This window comes from Grampus griseus (assembly GCF_964374135.1).
Source record: "Grampus griseus genome assembly, chromosome: 19".
NCBI classification, from domain to species: Eukaryota; Metazoa; Chordata; class Mammalia; order Artiodactyla; family Delphinidae; genus Grampus; species Grampus griseus.
The window spans coordinates 16137374-16162959 of record NC_139013.1 but is presented as its reverse complement, the minus strand read 5'-3'; the positions used below and the strand labels follow the sequence as shown (position 1 = coordinate 16162959).

At 56.8% G+C, this 25586-nt stretch overlaps 1 protein-coding gene across 7 annotated transcripts; it reads left to right on the top strand.

The window, feature by feature from the left end:
* The first annotated feature begins 909 nt into the window (after nucleotides 1–909).
* Nucleotides 910–24951, top strand: GRAMD1A (GRAM domain containing 1A). Of its 7 annotated transcripts, XM_082677457.1 has the most exons (22): nucleotides 911–1007; nucleotides 1133–1264; nucleotides 1591–1665; nucleotides 1862–2172; nucleotides 10561–10771; nucleotides 10876–10896; nucleotides 11373–11457; nucleotides 11586–11689; nucleotides 11771–11866; nucleotides 12618–12698; nucleotides 15989–16101; nucleotides 16275–16425; nucleotides 16961–17159; nucleotides 18173–18316; nucleotides 19882–20000; nucleotides 20093–20235; nucleotides 20810–20913; nucleotides 21000–21173; nucleotides 21265–21352; nucleotides 22568–22675; nucleotides 22759–22879; nucleotides 24495–24951. In XM_082677457.1, exons 3-22 carry the CDS (start codon nucleotides 1654–1656, stop codon nucleotides 24585–24587), a joined length of 2478 nt encoding a protein of 825 aa, XP_082533583.1. In that variant the 5' UTR covers nucleotides 911–1007; nucleotides 1133–1264; nucleotides 1591–1653; the 3' UTR covers nucleotides 24588–24951. The 7 variants fall into 7 exon arrangements, with proteins under 7 accessions (XP_082533584.1, XP_082533583.1, XP_082533585.1 ...); XM_082677459.1 differs by lacking the exon at nucleotides 1591–1665; XM_082677458.1 differs by lacking the exons at nucleotides 1133–1264; nucleotides 1591–1665 and having other exon boundaries at nucleotides 910–1007.
* The last annotated feature ends 635 nt before the right edge of the window (nucleotides 24952–25586 follow it).

Sequence of the window (25586 nt, the reverse complement as noted above, 5' to 3'; positions counted from 1 at the left end):
TCCCTGGTGGCGCAGTGGTTGGGAGTCCGCCTGCCGATGCAGAGGACACGGGTTCGTGCCCCGGTCCGGGAAGATCCCACATGCCGCGGAGCGGCTGGGCCCGTGGGCCATGGCCGCTGGGTCTGCGCATCCGTAGCCTGTGCTCCGCAGCGGGAGAGGCCACAGCAGTGAGAGGCCCGCGTACCGCAAAAACAAAACAAAACAGCAATTAAAAGACGTGAAGGAATGATAACTGACAAATGAGGGGTGATGGAGGCTTTTGGAAGGGAGGCAGGGGTGGGATAAAGCAGTCACAGGGGGACTCACAGTATGTGCTGGCTCTCAAATTGGGTGTGGGGGATCATGGGGTTCATTTTACTGTTAAACTTGGTAACTCACAAGTAGGATGCAGACGTCCTTTACCATGTGTCGATTATTACATAATAAAGTTGGAAAAGAGCTAAGCCACGGGGAATGTCAGCTTTTACAGAGCAGGTGGAGGAGACAGAGCTGTGTACAAAAGTGAGGTGGAGCTGTCAGTGGGATGCCCTTGAGGCCGAGAGAACCCACCAGAAAGAAGAGGGGTCTCCCAGGCTCCCGCCTCTAGGAGCAGGGCTGGAAGATGCGGACTGGAGAGAGTCTCAGATTTGGCCACCCGGGGGTGATGTCTGGGGTTGGAGGAGCAGTCCTGGGGGAGAAGTGGGGACAGGAGGGACATCGTGCTGGCTGCCGCCAACAGGAGACATGGAGCAATAGAGGCCTAGGGTGAGGACAGCCCCTTGCTCCACAGGCAGTCAAGAGGGAAGGGCCTCTTCTGAGATATGAATGCCCCCACCGGCACCCCGCCCTTCTCCCAGGAACAGCTGGCCAGAGGGGAACATGACTCCAGCTGGACACGCTATTCCGCCTGACAGCGTCGTGACTCTCTGGCCAGGACTCCTGGCGGGGAGAAAAGGGCCTGGTCACCTGCCCTCACCCTGGAAGTCGGAGCAAACCCTGTGAGGACGGAAGGAGGAGGAAGCCATAAGGTAGGGGCGTTGGGGTGTCTGGGAGGGACTCTGGGGTCCAGGCCTGGCCTGTGAAGGTCAGGGTCTTCCCAAACCAGGGGAAACCCTCTCTGGGTCCCACGGGTCCTCCTTCCCTCTATCCGCAGTAGCTGGGTGCCAAGAAGCCCTTGCCACGTACTGCTGTGAGGACAGACAGACACTAATTTCATCTCGCCAGACCCACGAGGCCTCCAGGATCATAATCACAACGGTAGGAGCTGGCCTGCTTCCCTCCCTTTGTGTGTCTTGGGAGGGGCAGTTGCTGAGCAAACAGGGAAGGGAAATCCTGGATTCTGCCTCTCTTTTCCGCTTCATCAGCCCGTTACTCAGGCCCAAGGGCCTCTAGGGCCCACTCAGGCCTGGCTCCTTCCTGGCCCTGTGTGTGGGGAAGGGTGCTGGGGTGGTGGGTATATATTCACCCAGGGCTTGGCCTTGGTGAATTCTCAGAAAAAATAAACCCCAGTCTAGGGGCATGAACAGAGTTCACTGACCACTTATTGTGGTCCGGGCCCTGGGCTGGGCCCTACACTTGTCAGAGCTCCCTGACACTGCCCGGTCACCCTAGGATGTCGCTATCTGGATCTCCAGTTTCCAGAGAGGAACCTGAGATTCAGGGTCGAAAAGGAGGATGTTGGCAGAGGTGGGAATCCCACCCAGACCTCTCTGACCCCCACACTGTGCTCTGAAGCTCAAGCTCACCCCTCCTCCCGGAGGAGCAGCACGGGGAGGGGGAGGGGCAGCAGGGGGAGGGGGGAGGGGCAGCAGGGGGAGGGGGAGGGGCAGGGTTTGCATGGGAACTCTCCCCTTCACCTCTTCACCTCTTCTTTCTCCCCCAGAGACCAAGACCCCCCAACCGGGCAGGCAGAACTCTCCCCATGGCTGAGTTCCTGCCCCTGCTGCCTTGCGCACCCCTGCTGACCCAGGACGGCGGTGCCCAGGACTCACCTGTCCCGCCAGCCAAGTGGCAGAGCCAGCAGCCACAGGGTGGCAGGGCCCAGGGCCTGGCCTCTAAGCCCTGGAGGCTCCCAGGGGTGCCCTCCATTCAGATAACGCCAGCCAGCGATGGGGAGTCACCCCCCTGCACCCCACCTCCCCAGCGCCTGCAGCTGCCAAGGACCCCAGACCCGGAGACTTTGCCCCAGGACAGGTCAGACCTGGGTGGTGGGGTGGGAAAGGGGTTCTCTCTCTCGGGACCCACAGGGTGGGTTCCCTGTGGCTGGCACTCCAGGTGGGGAGCTGAAGGTCAGTTAGAATGTGGCCTTAGCCCCACAGGGGCCTGACTGGAAGCTGTGAAATAGATGCAGATGAAAATTGCAGCTGGGAATATGTGTTGGGATAACCAACTGAGCTCAGCTGAGCACTGCTTACTAAGACCAGAGGCGAACATTCTCTTTTGACCCGCCTGGTGTTTTTCAAACTGTGGGTCATGACCCATTTAAGGGCTGCTACACAGCAATCAACACTTCTCCCCAAATAGAATCAGGAGAGAATCGAAAATAACAGTGTTAAAAAAAAGAAGAAGAAGAAAACAACACACTGTATGAGGCAGTGAACAAGTGTGGCTTCCTACAAATTTTGTGACATTACATATACAGCTGTCCCTGGTGTCCATGGGGGTATTCCAAGACCCCTGCAGATACCAAACTTTGCAGATGCTTAAATCTCTTATATAGGGCTTCCCTGGTGGCGCAGTGGTTGAGAGTCCGCCTGCCGATGCAGGGGACACGGGTTCGTGCCCCGGTCCGGGAAGATCCCACATGCCGCAGAGCAGCTATGCCCGTGAGCCATGGCCGCTGAGCCTGCGCGTCCGGAGCCTGTGCTCCGCAACGGGAGAGGCCACAACAGTGAGAGGCCCGTGTACCGCAAAAAACAAACAAACAAATCTCTTATATAAAATGGTGTAGTATTTGCATATTACCTACTCACATTCTCCTGTATACTTTAAATTACCTCTTGATTACTTATAAAACCTAATGCAGTGTAAATGCTACGTAAATGGTTGCAAATACTGTGTAAATAGTTGCCAGGCGGCAAATTCAAGTTTTGCTTCCTGGAATTTTTTTTTTTATTGAAGTATAGTTGATTTACAATGTTGTGTTAGTTTTAGGTGTACAGCAATGTGATTCAGTTATACATACACACATATATCTATTCTTTTTCAGATTCTTTTCCATTACAGGTTATTACAAGATATTGAATATTGTTCCCTGTGGTATACAGTAGGTCTTTGCTGTTTATCTATTTTATATATAGTATTAATCCCAACTCCTAATTTATCCTTCCCCAGCCCCCCAATTTTTTATACAAATATTAAATTATTATTTTGTACACCTGAAACTAATATATTATGTACTAATTAAAAAAATTGAAGTGTAGTTAATTCACAATGTTGTGTTAGTTTCAAGTGTACCCCTCCTGGAATTAAAAAAAATTTTTTTTCGACACTTGATTGGTTGAATCCACAGATGTGGAATTTGCAGATACAAAGGCCTACCGTATTTTTAAGTGTGTACTTGGAAACCAATGTAAAAGGTATTTCCTGCTGAAACTCTTGGGGAAAAAAAAAAGTTTAAACAAAACTTCTGCATAGAAACACTACCTCTGGCACAAGGAGACAGGAACAGGGAGGTTCAAGGCTATAGGAGGAAAGAGGAAAGAACTACATTGGCCTTGAATAGAAATGTCCATTGTGGTTTCTTCCAACAATGAACATTCGATAAGAGTTAAAGTTTATGAAGTAGGGCTCTGTGTATCAACGTGGAGAAGTCTCAGAAACAATGACGGTTGCAAAATGATACAGTAGGAGCCTAATTGTGTATCTTTTTAGAAGACATTGAATAATAGGATATATTGTTAGTGGATGCATCTTGATGCAGAAAAAGGATAAAAAAATGTACAGAAAGAACACACACCAACTTCAGGGCACGGGGTACCTTGGGGGGCAGGAACAGAAAAACGAGGGATGGGGAGTTGGTAACTGTAACTGTAATCATTTATTTCTTAAAGAAAAAGAAAAAGGATCTGAAGCAAAAATGGCAAAATGTCCACATCTATTGATGTCATATATGCTTGGTAGGGACCAGGATGACTCTTGCATTTTTCCTGTTTGAAATAAATATTCCCTAATTAAAAATTTTAAAGTATTTCAAAAGAAGAAACAGGCAAAGAGAAATACAAAGAAAGAGAACAGTGAGACAAAGGGAGGTGGTGGAGGGAAGGCCTGGCTGAGATCTGACCCTGAGATCTGACCTTGAGAGGCAGTCACGGGAAGAAGGGGGGAAGAGCTTCCCTGCAGAGGCAAAGCAAGTGCAAAGGCCTGGGGTTAGGAATGTGTCTGGGGAGTTAGAGGAACAGCAGGGAGGCTGGGTAGCTAGAGGCTGTGAGCAAGGGGGAGCCAGAGAAGAAGTAAGACTGGAGTCTTAGGCAACAAGGGGAGGACTTTGCTTTCAGCGGGACTGAGAGGTGGGGCTCCAGGAGGGCTCCAAGCCCCGAGGGCCCTGACCTGACACCAGTTCACAGGCTCCCTCTGGCTGTGTGTGGGGAGCAGACTGTAGGGGCGGGATGGGAGCAGGGAGACCAGGGAGGAGGCTGTGTGATGGTCCAGGAGGGAGGATGGAGGCTGGGCCTGGGTGGGGTCAGTGGAGGAGCCGAGTTTAGATTCTGGATAGACTTTGTGGGTGGAGCCCACAGGGTCTGCTGAGAGACTGGATGTGCGTGTGAGGGAAAGAGAGGGTCAAGAAAAGCTGAAGTTTGGGGCCTACCATCCACCAAAATGGAGAAGCCAGTGGGTTTTTTTTGGAGGGAGGGGGTGTAGGGTGGGAGAGCCATGGGAATGGAGTTTTTTTCAACAGCTAGGAACAGCCTGTCCTAGAGGAGTGGGGAGCAAGTCTCTGTGCTGGGGCGCCCGTGGCCAGGAGCTGCGAGGTGGGACTCCCATGTCTGTGTTCTCGGACAAGGGGTCCAGGACACCGACAGACTCAGGCAGCTGATAACTCAGGCAGCCGCTGCAGAGACAGGCGCAGGTTATGGCGTCACGGGAGGGTTGCGTCCAACAACAGTGACCTCGGCGAGGCACTTCCCATCTTTGAGGCCAGGCTTCCCCTTCTGTAAAAGGGCAGTCCCTCCACCCCCACCCCCCACTGTCCTGTGGGAAAGTCCTGACCACAGAGTTAGTGGGATCCCCAGGACTAGGTGCCTTGCTTTAAGTCAGATAAGCGCCAGGGAGGCTGGATTCTAACTCGGGCTGGCTGACGCGGGCTGGGACCAAGAGGGGTCCCCAGAAACCAAGGCGCTGGGCCCTCCGGGGGCCGACAGCGGGGGTTCAGAGATGCGGAGAGGGAGGCGGCCTAGGGCCCCACCCGCTTCCCGCCAGCTGCGTACCCACAGCCGCAACCCCTCCGTTTCCCCGAATCTCCATCCCACCCCCAGCTCCACCCCACCTCTCAGGTTCCGCCCCGGGTGTGTGTGTGGGGTGCCAAGAGCCCCCAGCCTGGGTCCTCACTGGAGCCGAGGACCCCTTTCCCGCTACCAGGGGAGCGGGTCGGGCCTGTGCCCAAGCCTCTAGCTGCCATGGCGGTGTCGTGTTTTAATCAAGTCTGTGTTTTTCTCCTGTCTTTCCCCCTCCCCGGTCCACTTCTCTGTCTCTCTCCTTAGAGCCTCTGTCTGTTTCTCTTGCTCTCTCCGTGCTCTGGCGTCCCAGCCGCCCCTCTCCATCTCTGTCTCGCTCTTCCTGCCCCAGCGCCCCGTCCCTCCCTCTCTAATTCTCCCTCTCGCGTCTCTCTCCCAGTGGCCTCGCTCTGTCCCCGCCGTCCCTCCCTCGCCTTGGCCAGCCCCCCGTGGGTCTCCCTCTCGCTCTCACCTCCTGCTCTCCCGCCTCCCTGCGGCCCCTTTCTCCCTCCAGGTATCCGACTCTCTCCATCTAGGCCCCGCCGCCCCTCCCCGCCTCGGCCGGTCCCTCCCCTCCCCCCTCCCTCCCGCGGGCGGGGGGCGGTGCTGTGACGCGACGGGGCGGGGGCAGGAAGGGGGAGCTGACGCTGCGGCTGCCTCCCGCGGCCCCGGCCTTTTGTGCGGGCGGCGGGCTGCGGGCGGCGGGGTCGGGTGCGGGCGGCGGCCGAAGAAGGCGAGGCGGCTGCCCAGCGGGGACGCTCAGCCGGGCCCGGCCCTGCCCTGCGGCTGGGCGCGCCCACCGCTCCGCATCCATGTTCGAGTGAGGACCGCGGCGGGGGCGGGGGAGGTTCGGGAGGAGGTCGGGGGGGAGGGGGCTCCGCGGGCTCGGCTAGGGGTGGCGCGGCAGCGGCCGAGGTCCGGGAGCTTGTGCACCGGGGGCCGGCCAGGGGGAGGGGAGGGAGGCGTTGGGGGCCCATGGGTGCGCTCGGGGATGGGCCCTGACGGCGGGGAGGCCCCCGGGGCCGGTTCGTTGGCTTGGCGGGGCTTTGGCTGGGGGACCCGGCCTTCCGGGAGCGCCCGGGCCTCCTTCGCCTCTGCCTGGGAGGCGAGGGGTGTGCGCGAGGCTGACCCAGGTCTTCGGGCCTGCGGTCGAGGCAGGACGCAGACGAGCCCCCTCCGGCCGGGCCCCCAGGTCCCGGAGCCCGGGGCAAGCCCGGGAGCAGCCTCTCCCGGTCTGGGCCCCCTCCCGCCGTTGTGATCTGTTGCTGGGCCCGGGGCTGCTCGGATGGGGGCTGTTGCGTGGCTGGCCGACCGCGTGCGTGAGATCCTCTGGGGTCGTGGGCACGGAGTTGACCTACTCTCTGTCTGGGCCCAGAGTATTTTAGATTTTGCACTGTAGGTGTCTTGGAAGTGTGTATGCGTGTTTGTGTTCCTAGTGTGCAGGCAGCTGTGATCCTCTTTGGCTCCGTGTGTGTGTGTGATTTACCTCGAATTCCATCTGTGGCTCCATGTGTTTCTGTAAGCTCCCTGTGTGTGTCTGATTGTGACTGTAGTGTGGGTCTGGGGCTTTGTGTGTGTGGCTGTGACCTTCCGTGGTTGTGTGTGTGTAATGTATCTCATGCCGTCAGACCTATGCATGTCTGATTGTGACTTTGGAGTGTGTGTACATGTGTCTAAGTCTCCTAGTGTGCAGGCAGCTGTGATCCTCCTTGGCTGTGTGCGTGTGTGTGTGAATTTATCTGGAATACCATCTGTGGTTCCAAGTGTCACTGTAAGCTGCCTGTGTGTTCAGTTGTGACTTTGTAGTGTGTGTGTGTGCATGTGTCAGGGGCTCTTTGTTTGCTGCTATGACCCTTTGCCTCTGTGTGCTTATAATTTGCCTCTGAACCTGTTAGCTCTGTGTGCAAATGTAAGTCACCTGTGTGTGTCCATGTGTGACATTATTGTGTGTCTGGGGTCGTTGAATATGACTGAAACGCTCTGGGGTTGTACCTTTTTATCTATTTCTGGTTCCATCTTTGTGTGAAAGTTCCTGTGTGTCGCTTCATGACATTGTTGTACGTGCCTGGGCTTCCATGTGAGCAGCTGGGACCCTCTGGGGCTTTGTGTGACTGAGAGAGAGACCCCTTGTGGCTCACAGTGAGCCTGGGACCCTCCCTCCTGAGACCTTGGCTGTACCCTTGACTCTCCGGAGCAATAATCGTAACTGATGCTGTTCCGCTGTTACAGTTTATAAAGCATGTCCCATGCATGATTTCAGTACCTGGCCACTGTGTTGTCGAGATGTGTCCACGACCTCCCGGGGCTGCATTTTTCCCAAGTCCTTCATGGCTGTGTGAGTGTCAGGGCTCTCTTGTCGGTCAGCGACAGCAGCTGACATGTCCATCCCTTGCCACGTAAGAGCAGGTCTTTGCTCTGGCTTCCCCTCCAGATGGGGAATGCCATGAGAGCTGAGCTGACCCTAGGCTTCATTTACCTGGCTTGTGCACGTGTTAGCTGGGGTCCCCTGTGACTGTTCTTTCACTGTGTGGCTCTCTCTGTAACTGTGGGAATGTTACTTGCTTTCAAGTCTCCTCTGAAACTTTCTCGTGCCCGTATGTGTGAATGTACCTGGGACTTTGCATGGTTTTCTGTTTCTGTGACCCTCTGCAGCTGCGTGTGTGTTGTGCATGCATGCACGTGCATGTGTGTGTAACTTCTGGGACTTTGTGTGTGGCTGTGGCGTCCTTGTGTGTGATTGTGCTGAGACTCCGTGGCTTTGTGTGGGACTGTAATATACCTGTGATACTACTGCAGGGTGTATGGGGGGTGAGGGGTAGGGGAGACTTCTTACAACTGTGGGGAACTGCAGTTTGCCTGTGACAGTGGCTGTGTGTGAGCCACGTCGAGGTTCCCTTTTGTGCACACCTGTGTAGGCCTCTGCCCCTCTCTGACCGGAGGGAGCTGTTGGCCTCTTTAGGCCCGGGAAACCGGAGGTGAGGTGTCTGCAGTGACAAAACCCCATTCTCTTCCAAGTCCCTGAGCCATGTCACTGTGTCGGGCTCCTCCCTTCCCTCTGCTACAGCCTGCCTGGTTGGGCAGCCTCCGGGCTGTCAGGCTTGAGCACTTCCTCTTTGTCCTGCCAAGGAGCGAGATCTGGGGGCGCAGGCTGGGCCCTGTCTGTGTGTGTCGGACTTGTCTGCAGGCGCCTTCCCTAGACCTGAGGCTGCAGGAGAGTAGGATAGGTGGAGGGGGGGGTCTGCATTTCGGGCTAGAGAGGCAGGAAGATGAGGCAGGGGAAGAATGTGGTCACCCCTCCTTTAAACCCTTCCCGAGCTCACCAGGGCCGTCAGGGTGAAGCCCGAACACCTGCTCAGGGCCCAGAGGGCCTGCAGGTGGGCCTGTGGCCTCCTGTCCTCCTTCCCCAGCCCCGCTGGCCACCTCGCTCCTCCTCAGACCTGCCAAACTCAGTCCTGTGCCGGAACTCACTGTTCCTGCCCCTAGCTCAAGTGGTCCCTGCACACCAACCCACTTAGCCCTCCTTATCTCCGTGGTCCTCAAACTTGAACATGCATTAGAGTCTCCTGGGCCCCACCCACACTTCCTGATTCAGGAAGTCTGCGGTAGGTTCCAGACTGCATTTCTGACAGCTTCCAGGCACTGCTGGCGCTGCCCCTGTGCGCAGCGCTGCCTCACAGCACTGACCAGTGTCTGAGATCATCATCCTTATTTACATGATCTCTTACTGATCGTCTCTGTTCCCCCATCAGAATGTCAGGTCCCTGCGGGCAGCTGTTGGGTCTGTCTTGCCCACTTCTGTGTCCCCAGTGCCCGGTGCAGGGCGGGTGCTCCGTGTGCACTTAGGGGTAACTGACTGGGGCTGGCGTTCGTTTGGGCTCCAAATACCAGGCTGAGGTGTTTGTGCAGGGGTCAGCGTGGCACCTCGGCAGCAAGTGCTCTGGGGTGGCGGCAGGGCCGCGTGTTCCATCTCAGCCTAACAGTCCCTACTCAGCCCGAGCACCTTCCAGGTGGTGGGCCCTGTGTATGTATGTCCTCCAGACAGCCCTGGGAGGTGGATACCGCTGTTATCCCCATTATACTCAAGAAGAAACTGAGGCACAGAAAGGGTCAGGCACTTGCCCAAGGTCACAGGGAAGTGGTCCAGCTGAGATCTGCAGCAGCCTCAGCCTGCGGAGGGTTGGGCCAGTGGTACCCTTGGTGGAATCCAAGTTTGGAGGGTGGGGGGCGCGGGGGGGGGGTCAATCACTCATTCAGTCTACAGGGGCAAAAGCTTGCGGAGCACCTGCTGTGCGCCAGGCCTCATTCTAGGCAATGGGGTGCAGCTGGGAACAAAACCCCCTTCCCCTGTGAAGTGCACCTCCTGGTGTGGGAGGATTAGAAACGCGTGGGGGAGAGAGAAGAGGGAGGGGGCTCGGGAGAGGGGATGTGGTTTACATGGAGGGGCGAGGGAAGGTATCTTGGAGACCTGGCCCCTGAGCAGAGGCGGTAAGGACCTTGCCTTCACCTGGAGTCGAATGCAGGGGGAGAGGACTAAGCCAGGAGGTCCCTGACCTGAGCAGCGAGGAGGCTACTGCGATGTCCAGGAGCGGGGAGCATGGAGGCTGGGCCAGGCCGCTGCAGCAGGGGGAGGTGGCCCAAATAGAAATAATGGAGATAGATTTTAGAGCTGGACCATGTGGGACTTGCTAATAGAGTAAAAATGAGGGGTGAGTAGGAAAGAAGAAGACGCTTAGGTTTTTAGCTCAAGCCACTGAGTGGAAAGTGGTTGTTCAATAAATATTTATTGTATGAATTAATGAGTTAATTTTAAGACCAGCAGGCATTACTGAGAGCTCACTATGTGCCAGGCTCTGTCAGAAGCCCTTTACATGTACTGATTTGTTTAACCCTCCAGACAACTAGAAGAGGACATGCATTTCTCACCCTTGGATTACAGATGAACTGACCGAGGCCTGGGGAGCTAGGGGGCCTGCTCTGGGTCACATGGCTAGGAAGTAGAGCAGGGTGGGTAGGTGGGGATCAATGGGCTGATGGGTGGCCCCCCCCCACGCTGGCCTGTCCCCCCACGCTGGCCTGTCCCCCCCACGCCGGCCTGTCCCCCCACCCCAGCCTGTTTTTCCCCACAATGCCCCTCTTCCTGTTCCCCCAGCACCACCCCGCACTCTGGCCGGAGCACGCCAAGCAGCTCCCCATCTCTCCGTAAGCGGCTTCAGCTCTTGCCGCCAAGCCGACCCCCACCTGAGCCGGAACCGGGTACCATGGTGGAGAAGGGGTCAGATAGCTCCTCAGAGAAGGGTGGGGTGCCTGGGGCACCCGGCACCCAGAGCCTGGGCAGCCGGAACTTCATCCGCAACAGCAAGGTCAGTTGCTGCAAGCCCAGGTGGGGTGGGGGGAGCGAGGGGGGGAGGGGGGGAGGGCAGGGGCATCCCGAGGCTCATTCTGACTCCATTCCTTTCTCTTACAGAAGATGCAGAGCTGGTACAGTGTAAGTATTGGGGCAGGGGGCCTTGCTGGAAGATGAAAGGGAGGGGGACAGGTGCTGAACCAGGGGCCCCTGGCTGCAGTAGTCAGAGTGGGTGCTGGGGTCAGCAGACCTGGGGGTCACATCCTATGCTGCTACTTACATGCTCTGTGACCTTGAGTGAGTTGCTTAACCTCTCTGGGTTTCTCTCTCCTTGAGAAACAGTTCTGACCTTACTAGACTGAAGGGAACATTCACTGAGAGTCAGTGATACTGGTGGGTACGTGGTACAGGACCTGGCTTAGGTGGCAATCAGTAAATGGCTCTCGTTATGGTTACTCTTGTGTTAACAGGCAGTAGGAGCCAGAGGTGAGCTAGACACTGAAGCCTCAGAGAGGCTCCTCCCAGGCTGAGGAGACTGAGGGGTGCTGGGAGCTTTGGGGGACAGAATTAGGGGTGCGGCCCCCTGTCCCGGTTCTCACCTCCCAAACTTCCCCCAGATGCTGAGCCCCACGTACAAGCAGCGGAATGAGGACTTCCGTAAACTGTTCAGCAAGCTCCCTGAAGCCGAACGCCTCATTGTGGGTGAGTCCCTGCCAGCCAGACCCGGGGCTCCCAGCTCTGCCCTCCTGACCCTGCCGCATGTGCCGGCCCAGCGGCCAGGACAGCCGTGTGACTCGGGTGTCTGCCCGTCTCTCCCTCGGCCGCCTCAGATTACTCCTGTGCCTTGCAGCGCGAGATCCTCCTCCAGGGCCGCCTCTATCTCTCCGAGAACTGGATCTGCTTCTACAGCAACATCTTCCGCTGGGAGACGACAGTGAGCCGACCGGCCTGGGACGAGGAGGGGCCCCAGGGCGGGCAGGGCCCTGGCCCCTTCTGACTTGTCTTTTGTCCTCAGATTTCCATCCAGTTGAAGGAAGTGACGTGTCTGAAGAAGGAAAAGACGGCCAAGTTGATCCCCAACGCCATCCAGATCTGCACGGAGAATGAGAAGGTTAGCGAGAGGATCAGCAGACAGGGGCCCCGGGGTCCCCGATCTTCACCGGCTCCTCTCTCCTCCCCACCACCCAGAGCCCTGTTGACTCAGCACCCAGCTTCTCTCATCTTCCCTTTCTCTTTATTCTCCCGACCCCAGCATGGGCTCCTGTAGTCTCTGACCCGGACTCCTGCACCTGCTCCTGTCTCAGGCCCTGCAGTCTGTCCCCTGACACAGCTGTTCAGGGATAGTATTAACAGAAAAATTCTATCAGCTCAGAGGCCTCCTCCACCGGGAAGCCTTCCCTGATGCTCCATGTATCATGATTGTTGCCTCAGGGTCCATCCAAGAGGGCTGCCTCACACCAGTGGCCCAGACGGGACTGGAGAAGGAAATGGGGCGGGAAGACTTCAAGCAGACTTCCCTTTGTGTTTTCTTGGCCAAAAGGGGATCCGTTGGCCACCCACTGTGGGCATAGGAGACTGGGAATGTGCCTTGGGCTTCCCCCAAGCAGCCCAGCCAGTTTGGGCTGTGAGCTCTGGACTGTGAGCCCTGGGGCCGGGGCTGGGGGCCATCTCCACATCGTGGTGACTCCAGGGTCATCCAGTGCTGGGCTGGGCACAGGACAGATATTCTGTGGAATGAGTGAAGGGATGAATGATTACATACATCAGCATGGAGAGCCGGGAACAGGGTGCAGCGGGTGGAGCTTCCTCCTCCCTCCAGCCTTGTCTCTCCCCCGGGGCTCACACACCTCTCTCTTCTGCAGCATTTCTTCACTTCCTTTGGGGCCCGAGATCGCTGCTTCCTCCTCATCTTCCGCCTCTGGCAGAACGCACTGCTTGAAAAGGTGGGCCTGGGCGAATCCTGGGCAGGGGGGCTGGGGGAGGGCTGGAGTGGGGGGACCATGGAGCCAGAGATGCGAGGACTGGGGGAACTGGAGGACCCCTCCAGCTCTTCTCCATGGGCACCAGACCCAATGTGCCTGCAGCTCTTCCATAGGCCCCCACAGGGGGCCGCCACGGGCTCCGGTGCCACACCCTGCCCACGAGAAATGCATACTCACAACCGCTTAGTCAACACCTGCAAATCAAAAATGCTCCGAAGACGGGGAGGTTTTTGGTAAAGCAAAACCTGACTTGAGCTGACATGGTTTACAGTCCCTATCAGCACTGTCTAACAGAGTTTTGTGCTGTGCTGTCGGTATGGTAGCCACTGGCCACATTTGCCTGTTGAACTCTTGAAACGTGGCTAGTGTGACTGAGGATCTGCATTTTCAATTTAATTTCAGTTTTAATTAAACTTAAAACACCACGTGTGCTTCTTGTATAACACAGGTCTGTATTTATCTCAACTAATGGGACTTTTCATATGTTTGAGGACCAAAAATTAATAATGTGAATGACTGGGGTAAATCTTAAATATAGTTGTGACTCAGTATAATATTATAGTATGCAGTACAGAATATACCAGTGATTCTCAAACTCTGTAGTTTCAGGAATCCTTTGCACTCTTTAAAATAATTATAGACTCCAAAGGGCTTCTGTTTAAGTAGAGTATATCTATCAATTTATACTGTATTAGAAATTGAAACTGGGAAAAATTTTTTTAAAGTGTTCAGAGTTTGAGAAAGGAACAGAAGAAGGGCAGGTTTGGGAGACGTAGTGGTGCAGTGGGTCAGTGGGAAGGCCTCCCACAGAGAGTAAGTTTTTCAGTGTGTTTTTTATTTCTTTAATTTCTCGGCCTCGCTGCGTGGCATGTGGCATCTTAGTTCCCCAACCAGGGATCGAACCCGCGCCCCCCTGCAGTGGAAGCACAGAGTCTTAACCACTGGACCACCAGGGAAGTCCTGAAACTGGGAAATTTTTAAACACGAGATACACAAACACACATTACATTAGCCACCAGAACAATGATAAGGTCACATAGTCTCTGGAAAACTCCACTGTACACTCATGAGAGAATAAAAGTGAAAAAGGCAAGTGATATGCTACTAGTAACACTTACCATACTTATGAAAATAATTTTGCCCTCATGGATTCCCTAAAAGCGTCCGGGGGATGCCCAGAAATCCTTGGACCACGCTTTGAGAACCTCTGGTATACACTGTACTTACTGGATCCTACATATAATATAGATATTTTTAGTGCTGTATTATAGTATAGGCAGTGTATTATCTTTCTTAAATCCCCAAATTTCTTAATTTTGAATCAAGTCTTACCCCAAAGATTTTGAGTAAGGGATTTCAGACATTTACTTCTCACATTCTGATAGTCTGTTATGGGCCAGCCCTGAGTGGGCTCTCCTGGAATGCCCACTGTGGTTGCATGAGCTTATGTGGCATGCATTCAGCTGCAAGTAGCTGAAAACCCAGCCAGACAATGGTTTAAACAAACAGACACTGAATTACTTCAGATGATAATAATAATAGCTAATGCTTAACAGAGCTATTGGGTGCAAGGGACTGTTCTGAGCTCTCCATGAATTAACTTATTTAATCATCACAGCCACCCTTCAAGGCAGTGTGGTTAGTATCTTTATTTCACCAGTGAAGCACAGAGGGAAAGCCTTGCCCATGGGCACATATGCTTTTCTGTGGCAGAGCTGGGATTCTGACCCATTACAGTCAGGCTCTGGAGTCCACTTAATCGCACTGATGCCCATGTAACAAGAGGTCTGGAGGCAGGCAATCCAGGGTAGATTTGAGGGCTCCCTATGTCACCCAGGACCCAAACTCTTGTCCATCATTCCACACCATCGTCCTTCTGCATATTGATGTTTTGTCCACATGCTTGTTGCCTCATGGTTGCAGGTGGCTGCTACAGCTCCAGATGTCATGCCCTCAGTTAAGTGTCCCAAACATGAAAGAAGAAAGGGATGGATGGAAAGTGGGCATTCCTTGATCAGGAAGGGAAAGCCTCTTTTAGCAGACTTTTCCTTGTATTTCTTTGGCTAAGACTTGGTCACATGATCACCCTTGGTTGCACAGGAAGCTGGGTATGTGGCAAAGGAAAAATGAGTTGATATAAGCGAGTTATAATTCCCTGGGGCTGGGGAAGATTTTCACCCCAAACAAATCAGGGTTCTGCTGGCAGGAAGGGATGGTGGATAGATGTCAGGTAGGCATCACACAGTGGCTGCTACTGCTGGCTTGTAGCACCTCAGAAGGCCCCAACCCACTCCTCCAGCAGGGCTGAACTCACTTCCTGTCTTCAGGGGCAGCTCCAGCTATGGCCATCCTCAGGGGCGAGAACACTGGAGCAGGAGCCCGAGGGAGGAACAGTGCAGTGTCAAAGTCTCCAAGGAGGACAAGGGTAGCCAGACTGTTGGGGATGGAGTTCAGCCCCGTCACCGAGTGCGAGTCACTGAACCCCATTGGTCAGATGCGGACCGTCCCTCCTTCACAGCACCCGAGCTGGGCCTAGAACAGAGCATGGAAATGTCAGCTTGTGGGAGGCAGTGCAGTCCAGTGGTTAGCTCCAGGGCTAGACCAGCCCCCTGGGATCACATCTCAACACAGCCACTTCCTAATTGGATGACCTCACCCACCTCTGTGGCTCAGCGTCATTATCTTAAAATGATGACAATGTTAGCACCTACTTTACAGAACGGTTTTGAAGACTTGTTGAGTTAGCATGCACAAAGGGTTAGAAGAATGCCTGGCACATGGTAACAACTCAGCGGATGTCAGCTGCTGGGACTGCTACTATTATTACTATTAGATCTCATCAGTATCATCCAGCCACTCCAGCCATGGGTAGCTTCTGAGGACACCTGGGAAAGTAGTTGGGGGCAGGACAGCATGGCAGGTGGGAGCATTGGCTCTGGAGTCTGGCTGGGTTTGAACCCCAGAGTTGACCTCAAGCACGAGTTCTCCACCCTGGGCCTCATATTCTCTGTAAAACTGGGAACTTTAACCTGTAGCTGTGGAAGTATTGTGAGGACCTAAGGGAGAATTCCTGAGCACACTGGCTCCTATGCGATGGGGTGCGGAGTGCGATTGGGAGAGGTCTGGGATGGGAGGTCATGCTCCCCCTTGTGGACACCAGGGGAACTGCTGAGGCTGAGGGCTGGTGGGCGCGGGTGGAAGGGCTCTGGCCCTGATAGGGTGGAGGCCAACCTACCGTCCTGCCTGCCCAGACGCTGAGTCCCCGAGAGCTCTGGCACCTGGTGCATCAGTGCTACGGCTCAGAGCTGGGCCTCACCAGCGAGGATGAAGACTATGTCTGCCCCTTGCAGCTGAATGGTCTAGGGTGAGTCGGTAGCTGGAGGCTGGTTCCGGGGGTCGGGAGGAGACAGCAGGGGCTGCGTGCAGAGCTCCTGGAGTCCTGGGTGGACTGAGGCGGGGGTACAAAGTCTGGGAGACCAGGAGGGTGTGTGGGTGTCTCAAAGATGCAGCGGTCTTACTCCCTCTCTTTCTCTGTAGGAGCCCCAAGGAAGTGGGAGATGTAATCGCCCTGAGCGACATCACCTCCTCGGGGGCAGCTGACCACAGCCAGGAGCCAAGCCCGGCAGGTTCGCGCCGTGGCCGCATCACCCCCAGCCTTTCCCGGGCCAGCAGTGACGCAGACCACGGGGTGAGCGGGCGCGTGGAGAAGCGAGGAGGGTGCTGGGTGGTGCCGGGGAGAGAGAGGGACAGACTGACAGATTGAGGGGGGACGGGGGGGAATGGACAGAGAAGAGGTAGATGGAGGGGTAAGTGAGGGGATGGATGGAGGGATGGGATGGAGCTGGGAAGATGGGCAAGGAGACTAGGCACAGGTAGGGAAAGAGAGAGACAGGCAAAGATGGGGCAGGTAGATAGATGGGAAGCGGGAGAGACAGAAGAGCCGATAGAGGGCTGGCTGGCTGGATGAGGTCGGATACAAACAGATAAGGCATGGACAGGACAGGCATAAGAAAGCTCATGGCCCAGGCATCCAGGACAGGCCTGGCTGAGAGGCTGAGAGGAGTCCTCGTCTGGGTGGCCCCAGGGCCCCCCGTAGCTCAGCGAAGAGCTACACATGACCTCCCCGGCACTGGTTCTCCTACAGTCTTGAAGCCTTCTGGTGGATGTGGGTACACAAGGGGCCCTTAGGCTGGGACAAAGCTGGATTAAGCTTTTCTCTGCAGGCAGAGGAAGACAAGGAGGAGCAGATAGACAGCCAGCCAGACGCCTCCTCCAGCCAGACAGTGACCCCGGTGGCCGAACCCGCGAGCTCAGAGCCCGCCCCCCCTGACGGGCCCGCCTCCCTGGGCCCCTTGGATCTGCTGCCCAGTGAGGAGCTGCTGACAGACACGAGTAACTCCTCCTCGTCCACGGGGGAGGAAGGTGAGGCAGGGCAGGTGGCCGATTCGTTTGCTTCGGGTACACATGACAAACCTCACTCACAGGGGCTGCACCGAGGGATTCGCTGGCTCGTGGGACTGAAAAGTCCACGGAGTAGGCAGCTAAGATAAGGCGTTTAAATGGTGTTGTTAGACATCTGTCTGTATTTAGCTCTGCTTGCAGGCAGCTTAGCGGGGTGGATAGGAGTATAGGCTCTGAAGCCGGATTGCTGGGGCTCAAATCCTGGCCGCGCTGCTTCCTAGCTGTGTGACTTGGGCAAATTATTCAACCTCTCTGAGCCTCATTTTCCTCATCTAAAAATTTTCCTCACCTGGGGTTAGCAATAACACTACCCACTTCATAGTGTTGTCATGGAGAGAACTAAATGTCTTAATACAGGTAAAGTGTTTGGGCCAGTTAGTAAGTGTTGGCTGTTATTATATCATCATCATCATCATCATTTCCATTTTCTCTGTGCCAACTTTATTCTCAGATAGCTTCTACTCTTGTGGCAGAGAGAGCCCCAGGCCTGCCCCAGACAAGCCTAGCAGAGGGAAAGCATGGTTCTCCCAGTGGCTGCACCAAAAGCTCTAGGGTTGGCTCTGACTGGAGAGCAAGCCCACCCCTGAGCCCCTCACTGTGGCTGATGGCCTGGCTTGGGACACACACACACCCCCATCCACCCACCCCTGAACCAATCACTGGGGCCGAAAGCTCAGGCTAACGGGCAGGCCCACCCCTGTCATCACTGGGACTGCAGGTGCGTGAGCCTAGGTGTGTGCTCTGCCTTGAACCCATGGTGGTAGCTCTGATTGTCTGGGCTTGGGGCACACGCCCACCCTCAAGCCATCCTGTGGTGGAGGGGGCTGAGTAGCTCCGTGTCTGTGTCCGCTCTGGTCCAGGAGGACGGGGCTGCCCAGGCACCCCACAAGGCCTGGGAGTGGGGAGGAGCGGTCACTCAGAGGGAAACTGAGGAACGCAGGCAGCCTCATCCCCTGTCCTTCTCTGTTGCCCAGCCGACCTGGCGGCCCTCCTTCCCGACCTCTCCGGTCGTCTCCTCATCAACTCCGTCTTCCACGTGGGTGCCGAGCGGCTCCAGCAGATGCTCTTCTCAGACTCGCCCTTCCTGCAGGGCTTCTTGCAGCAGTGCAAGTTCACAGGTCAGGGGCCGAGGTGACCAAGGTACACGGGAGGGGGTGAGGAGGGGCAGACCAGGAGACGGGCAGGCACCGCTGTGCAGATCAGGTGTGGCAGGCTGGGGAGTTAAAAGCAGCATCTGTGAGGCCAGAGGGGCTCCGCCTCTTACCAGCTGAGCGGCCTTGGGCCAGGTGCGGACCCTCTCTGTGCCTCGGTTTCTTCTGTGTGATGCGGGTGATACTAGTTACCTGCCTTGTCAGGGTATCAGGAGAACTAAATGAGTTAATACTAGACAAGTGCCTAGAACAGTAGCAGACAGTAAGCATTTAATAAATACGAGCTAATGAGCGCTCTGTCAGGCCCGTGCAGAGACCAGGACAGATGAATTCCAGAATCTAGTGAGAACAGCAGTAAACAGATACTCAGGCAGATAAGTGTGTATGTCGGAGAGGTGGCTGTGGTCTGGGGGGTGTTAGGAAAGGCTGCTGGAAGGATGTGGCCTTGAAACGAAGGCCTGAAGGAGGAACTTTCTTAGGGAAAGTGGAGGAGGTGGGAGAGAGGAGTCCAGGAGGCCAGCAGGGTACCTGCAAAGATCCTGAGGCTGGAGGCTGGCACTGGGAGAAGCCCCCTGCGGCTGGGCCCCTGTGGCCAGGTGTGGAGAGGGGAAGCCACAGCACGAGCAGAGGCAGAAGGGCTGACCAGGGGACTAGCAGGGAGCTCAGGAGGCTGCAAAAGAGATTCAAGTTGGGGAGGGCCTACTCAGATGGTAGTTTTCTCTGTTTCTTTTTTCTGTATTGATGAAAATGAACCACATAGAATCCCCTGCAGAATGAGTAAGACTATGCCTTGTGTTGGGGGCACTTGAGTCCCCCAAAACTATGCTTATATCCTGGAGAGACTGGCACATCAGACTGAGGAGCTCAGACTCTGTCTGGCAGTACTAGGGAGCCATGGAGTGTTGTAGACAGATAAGGGACAGGGTCAGGCTTGGCTTTAAGAAGCTACCGCTGGACCAGGGGTAGAGACGGAGGCCAGGAGCTCAGGGGGAGGCTGAAGAGGGGCCCTGGACAGGCAAGGATGGGCTGAACTAGGACAGTGCTCAGGCGGTCAGTGAATAGACGGGGAGGGAGTGTCCAGGACGAGGCTCAGGGCTCTGCAGGAAGCCTGGAGGACAGTGGGGCGAGGAGGGATGTGTTTGAGGAGATGCGGAGGCCAGTGGGTGTGAGGGGCCCTGGGGACTTCCAGGGGAAGGTGTTCAAGAGGTGGCAGGACCCTAGGTCTGAGGCTCAGGGGAGAAGCCAGGACTGGTAAGGAGAGGAGACTGGGGCTGCAGGAGTAGAGGAGGTGGCCCAGGAGGGCTGAGAAGTGTAGGCACGAGAGCGGTCCCAGCTCTGAGGATCATCAACGTCTGAAGTTTTGGGCGTCCAGAGGGAAGACGGGGCAGACACCGGGGTGGGGGCAGGGAGGAGCCGCAGGTTTGGGGGCAAGTCCCCAGAGAACTGGAACCTTCCAGAAAGGCTGAGTCTCCTACAGCCTGTGGGCAAAGGACTGGAGAGTGGTGTCTTCATTCTGCCCCTCCATCCTCCAGACGTGACCTTGAGCCCCTGGAGCGGGGACAGCGAGTGCCGCCAGCGCCGAGTGCTGACCTACACCATTCCCATCAGCAACCCGCTGGGGCCCAAGAGCGCCTCTGTGGTGGAGACACAGGTGTGCCAGGCAGGGTGGCCAGCGGGTGGGGTGGCCGGGGGCCAGGGTGGGGGGCATGGCGCTGACTCCCTGTTCCTCCCCTGGCCCCGCAGACGCTGTTCCGGCACGGCCCGCAGGCAGGCGGGTGTGTGGTGGACTCAGAGGTGCTGACGCAGGGCATCCCTTACCAAGACTACTTCTACACTGCCCACCGCTACTGCATCCTGGGCCTTGCCCGGAACAAGGCCCGCCTCCGGTGAGCAGTGGCCCGGCCCCTCCACCTGACCCCTGATGGTCGCAGGGCCCCTGCCCCAGTCTCCCCACCCCAAGTCAGCTGCAGAATGGTGGTTGCCACCGTGGCAGGCGAGCAGAAGTCAGGAACACCCCGAGGTGTTTGGCCTGAGCCACCAGAAGGATGGAGCCGCCATTGACCGGGAGGGGAAGGTGGGGAGGGGCAGGTTTGGGGGAAGATTGGAGCTCAGCTTGGGACTTGCTGGGATGTCTCTCAGGAGCCCGTGTGGAGTTGGACGCAGCAGCAAGATGGAAGGGGTTCGAGGGTGAGGTGTAGGCTAGGATGGCAGTCTGGGTGGGCAGTGCTGGGGCAGCGCCGAAGGCGGGAGACCTGCCCAGGTAGTGGGTGTGGACAGAGAAGGGGCTGCGGGCTGAGTGGGGTGGTGAGTGGGGATCACAGGGAACCCTTGGGGGGTGTCTGTTTTGTCTGTGGGTGACAAGGGGCCCTCTCTGAATCAGGGGAGGGAAGGCTGCCCCTGGGAATGGGACAGCAAGGCTGGAGTCAGAGCCTGACCCCCTCACCCCTTTCCCGACCCCAGAGTGTCCTCCGAGATCCGCTATCGGAAGCAGCCCTGGAGCCTTGTGAAGTCGCTCATCGAGAAGAACTCGTGGAGCGGCATCGAAGAGTACTTCCACCACCTGGGTAGGGGACAGGGTCCGGCCAGGGCCACAGACAGGGTCGGGGCCGGGCCGGGTGCAGACATGCAGGGTCCTCTCTCGTGTCTGCAGAGCGAGAGCTCGCCAAGGCCGAGAAGCTGTCTCTGGAGGAAGGCGGGAAGGATGCACGCGGGCTGCTGTCCGGCCTGCGCAGGCGGAAGCGGCCCCTGAGCTGGAGGGGCCACGGTGACGGGCCGCAGCACCCGGACCCCGACCCCTGCGCCCGGGTTGGCATGCACCCCTCAGGTGAGTTCCGTCAGGCCTGGGGTCTGGGTGGGGTGAGCCCGTCCATCTGGGTGGGGATGAGTCTGTCTGACTCCGAGTTGCTCCCCCGCAGGCTCCCTCAGCTCCCGCTTCTCAGAACCGTCCGTGGACCAGGGCCCCGGGGCAGGCATCCCCAGCGCCCTGTTTCTCATCAGCATTGTGTGAGTAAGGGGGCCGGGCTTGGGGGTCAGACAGGCCTGGATCTGCACCCTGGCTGTGTGAGCTTGGGCAAGTGCTTGGCCTCTCTGGGTCTCTGCTTACGTGAGAGCACGGGCTCCCCACCCCATAGCAAGGATTAAAGGAGGTGATGTTTGAGATGCGCCCAGCAGGACTCCTCCCATGGTGTACTGCTCAGTCTGCATGGCGAGGTCATCCCTGCAGGGAGAGGGAAGCCTCAGGGCTCTGGCGGGGGTCAGAGGGGCCTGACCGCGCCCCCAGGGCTGGAGGAGCAGGCCCCCGAGGGAGCCGGAATTGGGTGAACCAGGAGAGGTGTGTAAAAGGAGCAATGTCACACTTCATTCAGGTTTTCTGTGCCCAGCCCTGAGCTGTGTGATGCGAGGGACACAGTAGCGACCAGCAGCCCTGGGAGGAGACAGACCTGGCACTAGACCAGAGGGATGGGGTGGTGATGGAGGAAACATGGGCGGAGGGGACAGGGAAGCCTTCGGAGGCCAGTGAAGGCTTCCTCCAGGCTGGACAGGTAGGCCGTCAGGGAAGGCTTCCCAGGAAAGCAGAGGACTCTGAGCTGAGACCCCATGGGGATTAGGCGGGGAGAGTGACATGCACAGAGGCCAGGGCTAGGGGCACGGTGCTCTGAGGAAATGGAGATGAGATCCATGCTCCCCGCAGACCCTGGGCAGTGAGAGATCGGCCACACGTTCAGCCTCTCTGGGCCTCAGTTTGCCAATAACAGCAGTCCAGTGAGGTGCTGTGCGGTGCGCTCAGCTCAGGGCTGCCGGGGTCGGGGGGGTGGCCGGGACCAGCTGGGCGGCTCTCATCTCTTTGTCTCCCCCTCTGTGCCTCCTCAGGATCTGTGTGAGGTAGGGTCCTGCGTCCTGACCTCCCCTCACCTGTGTCTCACCCTCAGCTGCAGCCCCTTGTCCTCACTCCGTGCCCCCAGCTCCCCCAGTGAGGTGGCCTGGAGTAGCAGTTGAGGGCTCGGGCATCAGACAGGCCTGGGTTTGAACCCTGACTTTGCTGCTTATGGACTGTGTGACCCTAGGCGTGTCACTCACCCTGTCTGAGTCTTAGTTTCCTCCTCTGAAAAGAGGGCTAATCATGGCACCCCTTCAAGGTGTGGTCACGTGGGTGACCCCCCACTTGTGGGAACGTTGGTATCCTGACTCCTGACCTCTGACCTCTGACCCTTCCCCCAGCCTCATCGTCCTCATTGCCCTCAACGTCCTCCTCTTTTACCGCCTCTGGTCCCTGGAGAGGACAGCCCACACTTTCGAGTCCTGGCACAGTCTGGCCCTGGCCAAGGGGTGAGTGGGTAGCCCCAGGGAGCTGGGAGCTTGGGGAGGTCGGGGGAGGCCCAGATCCCACTCAGGCCCTGTATCCCCCACAGCAAGTTCCCCCAGACGGCCACGGAGTGGGCGGAGATCCTGGCCCTGCAGAAGCAGTTCCACAGCGTCGAGGTGCACAAGTGGAGGCAGATCCTGCGGGCTTCTGTGGAGCTCCTGGACGAGGTGCGGCTCTGGGCTGTGGGACCCTGCATTCAGATCCCGAGATGCGGCGTGTGCATCTGGGCCTCACTTTCCTTCTCTGTTAAATGAGAAAGCCATTCATAGCCCCTACCTCCCAGGGTTGCTGGAAAAATCAGTGGGATGGAAGAAAGAACTTACTGGTTCTCATCCTGGGAAAAAAGTCCAGGGATGTCTGACTTCAGGCATGGCTCGATCCAGCCACTCAATAGTAGTAAGAATCAGTCTCTCTTACCAGGTCTTGACTCTGCCCACCCCCAGGGTTGCCTTTGGTTGGGGCATCCTAGGATGACCAATATGGTACCTACAGTTCCAGGGTAACATCCAAAGGTCACATTCCCATCCCTGAACCAGTCATAGTGGCCAGGGATAAGGCTTGGTCACTGAACCCCTCCCCGCCTATGAGGTGACTAAGGGGTCACGTGAGGGTGGGAAAGAGGTTCTCCGAAGGTTATTGGGATTTCATCTCCAGAAGGGGTTGCCCCAGACAACCACTGTAATTGGCTGGCAGCATCTGTTCAGACGGCCAGGTTCAAATTCTGACCTGTGACCTCGTGCAGGTGACTTCACCACTGGGGCCTTGGCTTCCTCCTCTGTAAACGGGATGATAATGGATGTTACCTCAAAGGCTGCTGTGAGGATTAAAGGAGTTAGCATCTGAGTAGGGCCCAGCTCATGCAAACACCTCACCTGCATTCACCGTTGTTAGTGAGATCCCGCAAAGCAAGTGCTCAGTAAATGTGGTGGGGGGAGGCGTCCGCACAGACGCCGGACGCTGGGGAGCATCTGGCGTTGGCTGGGTGCCAGTGATGGTGAAAATCATTCCTGGTCACTGTGGACTGGAATGCTGAGGCTCACCTTTAGGGGCCTCATTGCACCCTGAAATCATGCTCAGAGGGAGATGCTCACGCAGGAAAGGGCTGTGCAGGACAGGGGAGAGGGATCATTGAGGCTGCGGTCCCGTCGCTCAGAGAGAGGGAGGTCAGGGCCTTCCCATCCTCAGTTCAATTCTGATGATTTTCCTCTCTCAAACTGCCAAGGGCATGGGATTGACTGCACAAATTAATACTAACAGCAGACACCAATTGAGCCGGGCTGTTCTAAGAGCTAAAATGACCAACTGATTTGTTTCTCATGGCCAGCCTCCGAGGGGGGTGCTCTTGTTACCCCCCATCTAGTAGACAGGAACGTTGAGGTAGAGGCATTCCCAAGGTCGCACGGCAGGGAGTAAGAATAGCTAACGTGTACCCAGCACCTCCTGTGTGCCAGGTCCTAGGCGTCCACCCGTCAGATCCCTGAATTAATCCTGTGAAGCAGGTATGTTACTGACCCACGTTTCAGCTGAGGGACCTGGGACGGTTAAGGGACTTGCCCAAGGTTACCCAGTAAGTAGCAGAGCCAGGACTTGAACCCAGGCCACCTGGGCCCCTTCCACCTGCTGCCTATGAGAAGTAAAACTGGGTGCAGAATGGCTGGGGTGCAGAGGCACAGGCTGACCTTGGCCTCTCTGGACCTTCCCCAGTTCCTCAGCTGCGGCATGTTGGGGGATGCATCGCCCCTCCCAGCACTCATCCCCCACCCTGCCCACCTCTTCCCCCAGATGAAGTTCTCGCTGGAGAAGCTGCATCAAGGCATCACCATCTCAGACCCTCCCTTCGACTCCCAGCCACGGTCCGACGACAGCTTCTCCTGAGGATATCTGGCCACTCGGCCATCTCCCCAAATGGACAGATGGACACAGAGGCTCGGTGGCCACTGCTGGCTCGGTGTGAGCGCCGGGAACCTCCCGCCCACCCCTCCCAGTGGCCCGGCCAAGGGCCACGCAGACATGGGGACCACGGAACCGAGATGCACTTTAGACCAGCGTGTGAGTCCAGCTGCCATCGCCTGCCCCGCCAGGGCACCGGCCCGGCCTTCGGCAGGCCCCCCACTAACTTATTGTGCTCGGCTGGGGTTATGGGGGGCACCTCCCGGGGTGCACGATTCCCTCAGCTCTGGGTTTAATGTATTATATTTATTTGGGGCTGACAGCGCCCCAATAAAGGGTTGGAAATGGCTGTGGTTGTGCCTGCGGGGCCCTGGGAGTGGGTGGGGGCCTCCTGTCGCACTCAGATCCCGCGGTGGTAGGAGGGGCGCACCATCCATTTTCTGGGGCCACAGTCACTGACGCGACCTGGAATTCCTGAGCATCTGTCACAAGCTTTGCACCATCAGGCTCCAGTGCGGGGGCTGTGAGGACAGCCTGGTGGCTGGTGGCTTGGTTCAGTCCTACCTCTGATACTTAGTGGGCATGTCGCCTGGAGCAGGTCAACCTCTCTGAGCTTCGGCTGCTGCTTCTGTACAGTGAGCATAAGAATAGTACCTGTTGGGGACTTCCCTGGCGGCCCAGTGGTTAGGACTCTGCGCTTCCACTGCAGGGGGTGTGGGTTTGATCCCTGGTCAGGGAACTGAGATCCTGCATGCCGTGCTGCAAAAAAAAGAATAGCACCCGTCTCCCAGGGTTGTCAGAAGTGAGTCGTTCTCCCGGAGGGCTCTTTAAAAAGCAGAATGCCAGACCCCACCCTCAGTTTCCGACTCAGCACGTCTGGGGCGAGTCTGCTGAGCTCCTGCACTTCCAACAAGTTCCCAGGTGACGCTGATGCGCCAGGGACCCCACTTTGAGAACCGCTTTATAAGGTTTCAAGGAGTTAAT